Source organism: Ailuropoda melanoleuca, unplaced genomic scaffold (assembly GCF_002007445.2).
Source record: "Ailuropoda melanoleuca isolate Jingjing unplaced genomic scaffold, ASM200744v2 unplaced-scaffold4944, whole genome shotgun sequence".
NCBI lineage: Eukaryota > Metazoa > Chordata > Mammalia > Carnivora > Ursidae > Ailuropoda > Ailuropoda melanoleuca.
Window position 1 is genome coordinate 28,288 of NW_023222103.1, and position 6,972 is coordinate 35,259.

At 43.3% G+C, this 6,972-nt stretch overlaps 1 protein-coding gene and 1 pseudogene across 1 annotated transcript; one reads left to right on the forward strand and one right to left on the reverse strand.

Annotated features, from left to right (window-relative positions):
- Positions 1-723: 723 nt before the first annotated feature.
- LOC100481206 (olfactory receptor 8S1-like) lies at positions 724-1,668 on the reverse strand. Its single transcript, XM_011234763.2, has one exon. It carries the CDS (start codon positions 1,666-1,668, stop codon positions 724-726), a length of 945 nt encoding a protein of 314 aa, XP_011233065.2.
- Positions 1,669-4,438: 2,770 nt separating this feature from the next.
- Positions 4,439-5,453, forward strand: LOC100480957 (annotated as a pseudogene).
- The last annotated feature ends 1,519 nt before the right edge of the window (positions 5,454-6,972 follow it).

The following is a 6,972-nucleotide window of genomic DNA, read 5'->3' on the forward strand; positions in this document are numbered from 1 at the left end:
TTTCAAGGGACCGAATTCTGCCAACAATCTGAACCTCCAGAGCCTGTGGAGAAGAGCCCAACCCAGCCAGCACCTTGATTTTGGTCTTCTGAGACCCTAAACAGAGAACCTAGTGGAGTCTGCTCCAATTTCTGACCTAGAGAACTGTAAGGTAATAAGTAGATGTTATTTTAATTTGCTGAAGTTTTGGTAACTTACTATGGCAATAACAGAAAGCAATAGAGATTAGTATACCTAGTAAACTGTGACTTCCTTCTGTTGGCCACATTTTCTATTTCTGCCTATTTCCAGAGACCTTATCACCAGCCACGACCCTTTCCTCCACCCCATTAAGCCCAAGTCTTTGTTTTCCCTTTCTTAGAGACCTAGGATATTTTATTCCTATAAAATCTTTCCCCAGACACATTAATTCAAATTAAACATTCGCACACAAAATATTTCAATGTCCATCCTAATTTGAATGATGTTAAAAAATGTGAATCCTGAATTGACATGTTATTAACTAAATCTATGAAGCTGAGAAGGTTTTCTGACTTATGCTGTGTCTGATTAGGATTGATTCTGAGCCATGGAAAACAAAATAGCTTCTAGCACTTTCCTTGATAATTTTTAAAAAGGGAGAATCAGCAACGCACATTGCAACATGTGACAAAACAGGAAATCAGGAACCTAATGTCAGTCATGAGATTTCTTGCTGCAGTTCTACTCTATGTTTCTTTCATGTTATATCTCTTCTGTGCTGAGACAGTGTAGATACTTTATCATCATTCTTCTCAGAGCTGCTTTCACCTCCTTGTTCTTCCAGCTGTAGATGAGTGGATTCACCAGGGGAGTGATCACACTGTACTGTATGGAAAGGATCAAGTCCAGAGGTGAGCCTGAGGTTGGCATGAGATAGCGAACAATGGCTGAGCTATAGAACAGGATCACTGCAGTGAGGTGGGAGGAGCAGGTGGAGAAGGCCTTGCTTCTGCCTGTGGTGGAGCTGATGCTCAGGATGGTGGAGAGAATGTGCACATAAGAGAAGATCAGGAGGCAGGTCCCAATGGCATGCAGGAGGGCAGAGCAGAGTAGCATTGCAGAGTTGGTGGAGACATCGGAGCAGGAGAGAGGGAAGAGGGAAGGCAGCTCACAGAAGTAGTGGTGGATGGTTTGAAGCTCACAGAAGTCCATATTCAAAGCCAGGAGGATGTTCATGAGTGCATCCAGAAAGGCCACGACCCAAGAGCCCCACACCAACCTCTCACATAGCTGTTTATTCATTACCTGTCCATAGAGCAGAGGGTGGCAGATGGCAGCATAGCGGTCATAGGCCATCACTGAGAGCAGGCAAGCCTCAATCCCTGTAGTGGCAAACACAAAGAAGACCTGAGCCAGGCAGCCCTCTACTGAGATGGCTTTCCTCTGAGACAGGAGGTTCTCCAGCAGCTTGGGCACAGTGACTGAAGAATAGAAGAGGTCTTGGAAGGAGAGATGGCTCAGGAAGAAGTACATGGGTGTGTGGAGGTTAGAATCTGTATGGATCAGGAGTATTATCAGCAGGTTCCCCAGCAGAGTCAGAAGATAAATTATCAGGAACAGAACAAAGAGCAGAACCTGGACATGGGGGTCAGCAGACAGCCCGAGAAGGATGAACTCTGTGATGCTGCTGTGATTCCTTGAGGCCATTTGTGGTCACTGTTCTCTCCTTTCCATAACAGTTTCCAGAATGCATCACTCTTCACTATTAATTCCAAAAGAGAAATGACCTAAATAAATAAAATCATGAATGAAAGGGGAGAGATCACGACTGACACCAAGGAAATACAGACAATTAAGAACATATATGAGCAACTGTATGCCAACAAATTAGGCAATATGGAAAAATGCATGCATTCCTAGAAACTTATAAACTAGCAAGACTAAAACAGGAAACAAGTGAAGGGATAGAGGGAACATACCTCAATATCATAAAAGCCACATATGAAGATCCCACAGCAAATATCTATCTCAATGGGGACAAACTGAGAGCTTTTCCTCTAAGGTCAGGAACACAGCAGGGATATGCACTCTCACCACTAGAAGAGTTCAACATAATACTAGAAGTCCTAGCCTCAGCAATCAGACAACAAAAAGAAATAAAATGCATCTGACTCAGCAAGGAAGAAGTCAAATTCTCACTGTTTGCAGATGACATGAAACTCTATGTGGAGAACCCAAAAGACTCCACCCCAAAATTGCTAGAACTCATAGAGGAATTCATCAAAGTTTCAGGGTATAAAATCAATGCACAGAAATCAGTTGCATTCCTATACACTACAATGAGACAGAAGAAAGAGAAATTAAGGAGTCGATCCCGTTTACAATTGCACCCAAAACCATAAGACACCGAGGACTAAACCTAACCGAAGAAGCAAAGAATCTGTACTCTGAAAACTATTGAATTCTCATAAAAGAAATGAGGAAAACACAAAGAAACGGAAAAACGTTCATGCTCGTGGACTGGAAGAATTTTAAATCATTAAATGTCTATGCTACCTAGAGTGATCTACACATTCAAAGCAATCCCTATCAAAATACCATCAACTTTTTTCACAGAGCTGGAACAAATAATCCTAAAATTTGTATGGAACCAGAAAAGACAATGAATAGTCAAAGGATTGTTGAAAAAGAAAACCAAAGCTGGTGGCATCACAATTCTGGAATTCAAGCTCTATTACAAAACTATAGTCATAAAGACAGTATGGTACTGGCAGAGAAACAGACACATAGATCAATGGAGCAGAATAGAGAACCCAGAAATGAACCCTCAACTCTATGGTCAACTAATCTTTGACAAAGCAGGAAAGAATATCCAATGGAAAAAAGATAGTCTCTTCAACAAATGGTGTTGGGAAAATTGGACAGACACATGCAGAAGAATGTATCTGGACCATTTCCTTACACCATACACAAAAATAGACTCAACATGAATGAAAGACCTAAATGTGCGACAAGAATCCATCAAAATCCTAGGGGAAAACACAGACAGCAATGTCTGTGACCTCAACCACAACACTTCTTACTAGACACATCCCCAAAGGCAAAGAAACAAAGGCAAAGGTAAACTATTGGGACTTCATCAAGATAAAAAGCTCTTGTATAGCAAAAGGAAGCAGTTCACAAAACCAAAAGACAACCGACAGAATGGGAGAAGATATTTGCAGATGTCTCATCAGATAAAGGGCTAGTCTCCAAAATTTATGAAGAACTTATCAAACTTGGGGCACCTGGTGGCTCAGTGAGTTAAGCATCTGCTTTCAGCTCAGGTCATGACTGGGATCGAGCCCCATGTCAGGCTCCCTGCTCAGCGAGGAGTCTGCTTCTCCCTCTCCATCTGCTGCTTCCCCTGCTTATGCGCACGCGCTCCCTCTCTCCCTCTCTCTCAAATAAATAAAACCTAAAAAAAGAAAGAAGTATTAAACTCAACACCCAAAAAAACAAGTAATCCAATCAAGAAATGGTCAGAAGACATGAACAGACATTTCTCCAAGAAGACATACAAATGGTCAATAGACACATGGGAAAATGGTCCACATTACTTGGCATCAGGGAAATACAATTCAAAACCACAATGAGATACCACCTCATACCAGTCAGAATGGCTAAAATTAACAAGTCAGGAAATGACAGATGTTGGCAAGGATGCAGAGAAAGTGGAACCCTCTTACACTGCTAGTGGGAATGCAAGCTGGTAAAACCACTCTGGAAAACGGTATGGAGGTTCCTCAAAAACTTGAAAATAGAGCTACCCTATACAACCCAGCAATTGCACTACTGGGTATTTACCCCATAGATACAAATGTAGTGATCCAAAGGGGCACCTGCACCCCAAGGTTTATAGCAGCAATGTCCACAATAGCCAAACTGTGGAAAGAGCCCAGATGTCCATACCAGATGAATGGATAAAGAAGATGCGATATATATATACAATGGAATATTATGCAGCCATAAAAATGAAATCTTACCATTTGCAACAACGTAGATAGAGGGTATTGTGCTAAGTTAAATAAGTCAATCAGAGAAAAACAATTATCATATGATCTCTCTCATACATGAAATTTAAGAAACCATTTAAAGGATCATAGAGGAAGAGAGGAAAAAAATAAAACAAGATGAAACCAGAGAGGGAGACAAACCATAGTGGAATATTAATCATAGGAAACAAACTGAGGGTTACTGGTGGGGAGGTGGGTAGAGGGATGGGGTAATGGGGTGATCAACATTAAGGAGGGCATGCGCTGTAATGAGCACTGGGTATTTTTAAGACTGATGAATCACAGGCCTGTACCCCTGAAACCAATAATACATTATATGTTAATTAATTGAATTTAAATACAAAATGTTTTTAAAAAATAAATAAATCTTTTTAAAAAGAGAAAACAAAGAAGAGCAACAGGAAGACTGATCGAAAGTGAATGATCTGAGGACCTCAATGTCGGTAAGAACAATAGAAGAGATAACTGATGACAATCAAACCATTGTGTCTAAGTCAGTGGGTTCAGAGCACAACATCTGCATTCTTTCCTTTGTAGACAAGGATCTGGTGGAACCAGGGTGCTCCATCCTGCTCAACCACAAGGTGCATGCTGTCATACAGGTACTCATGGATGACATGGATCCCTTGGTCACAGTGATGAAGGTAGAAAAGGACCCCCAGGAAACCTATGCTGATACTGGGAAGTTGGACAGCCAAATTCAGGAAATTAAGGAATCTGTGGAGCTTCCTCTCACCCATCCTCAATATTATGAAGAGATGAGTATAAAGCCCCCAAAGGGGGACATTCTCTATGATCCACCTGGCACAGGTAAAACCTTATTAGCCAAAGCAGTAGCAAACCAAACCTCAGCCACTTTCTTGAGAGTGGCTGGCTCTGAACTCATTGAGAAGTACCTAGGGAACAAGCCCAAACTCATTTAGGAATTGTTTCCAATTGTGGAAGAACACGCATCATCTATCACGTTTATTGATGAAATTGATGCCATTGGAACAAAAAGATAAGACTCAAGTTCCAGTGGTGAGAGAGAAATTCAATGAATGATGTTGGAACTGTTGAGCCAGTTGGAGGGATTTGATTCAAGGGGTGACATGAAAGTTATCATGGCCACAAACCAAACAGAGACTTCGGATCCCACACTTCTCAGACCAGACCTCACTGACAGGAAAATTGAGTTCCCCTACTCGATGAAAACACTAAGATGTACACCACACAAGCAGGATGATGTTGGCTGATGATGTAACCCTGGATGACTTGATCATGGCTAAAAATGAACTCTCTGGTGCTGACATCAAGACAATCTATACAGAAGCTGGTCTGATGACCTTCAGTGAATGTAGAATGAAAGTAACAAAGTGAAGATTTCAAAAAATCTAAAGAAAGGTTCTTTGTGAAAAACAAGAGGTCACCCCTGAGGGGCTCTCTCTCTCTCTCTAACAGACTACAGTTGCCTTCAAGGAAGTGGTTGGGAGTGTCCACAAAACTCAAGGGATGAGGTTGGGAAGTTGCCAGAGGAACCAGTGTTCCAGTTGATCTCTCTTAGCAAAAGTATGATGTGTAGGATGCCCACCAGGCTGCCTTCATCTGTTGGTCATGTCTCCCCAAAGAAGTGTGATCCTTCTCAATAAATAAATAAATAAATAAAGTTATTAAAGGAGACCTTCTCTGGATTAAGTGGAGGCTCAAGAAAGTGTAGCCCCACCAATGCCCCCTTTTCCTTGTCTCCCTCAAGGTTGAGCCAAACTTCTAGGACTCCACCAGCTGTTTCATGGCTCACCCAGTCATGTCAAGTCCTAAACTGCCTCTTACCTTACTTAACACTCATTTTACAAATGCAATGCCAGTCAAAAATCAACGCTTTCCAACACCACAAAAATCACACCAAACTGGCCTTAATTACAAAGAGTACTGTTCGCTTCGTAGAATTGAGATGTTCGTTTGTTGACATGCTGTCACTTATTAAGTAGTCAGTGAGGTCTGGATTTAACCTTGCTCAAAGGATGACATATACAGGACCCAAGAGACACAAATGACTACAGGCAGGTGGGCACATGTGCACTGACCTCCAGCCATCCTCCTGAACCCCCAGGCACACCAACTGGAATAGTCATCCATACCTTGGCTCACTCCAGTCCTACAGGGCTCTACCACCCCTGCAAAAGGGTGGCCCAGACTCCCACTATTCAGATGCCCTGGCACAGATGTCTCCTTCTTCAGGAGGCCTTCCCTGATCCCATCCAAAGTTGGCTATATGCACCTGTTGGAAGATGTGGTTAGACAGTTTTAAAAAAACAAAACAAACAGTAAACACAAGATGGGGACCCCAAAGGGAGAGAATTCCTGCCCACTCACCAGTCTGGGCTCAATTACCGTGTCTGCAGATGATGCCTATCTGCCCGGCCCCTTGCAAATCCAGCCATACTGGGGGGTAAAGGCTGGAGAGTGACTGTGGGGATCAAAGCAACATACCAAATGTTTCCAGAACAACACTGAACACCAGGTGGACCAGGAAGCTTCACCCTACACCAGCCCCATCCAGAGGCCTCCATTTCACAGATTAGGGGATGGAAAAGCAGAGATGGGAAGTTACCTGCTCAAGGTCACACAAGCAGCCACAGGAACAAGGTCACCCCCAATCTGTCCCCAAGCCCATGTCTCAATTGTAACATGCTACTGTGGTGGGAGGGGGTTGGAGAGATTACTTTGCCCCCCATCCCAGCCATGCCTGCTTCACATGACCAGCCTGGAACTGGGAGCAGAGCATTCAGCGTGGGCCAGAGAGATCCCTCCATCCCCAGACACCCAGCATAACCACATACACGTGGGCACACATACCCAGTGTTCAGGGAACCCTGCCCTCCCAGTTCCTGGCCCTGTAATGACCACAGTAGGGTTGCTGGGTCGTGGGCATCACTCTGGGCAGGAGCGTGGCTCCTGGAGTCAGGGAGATGGGTGT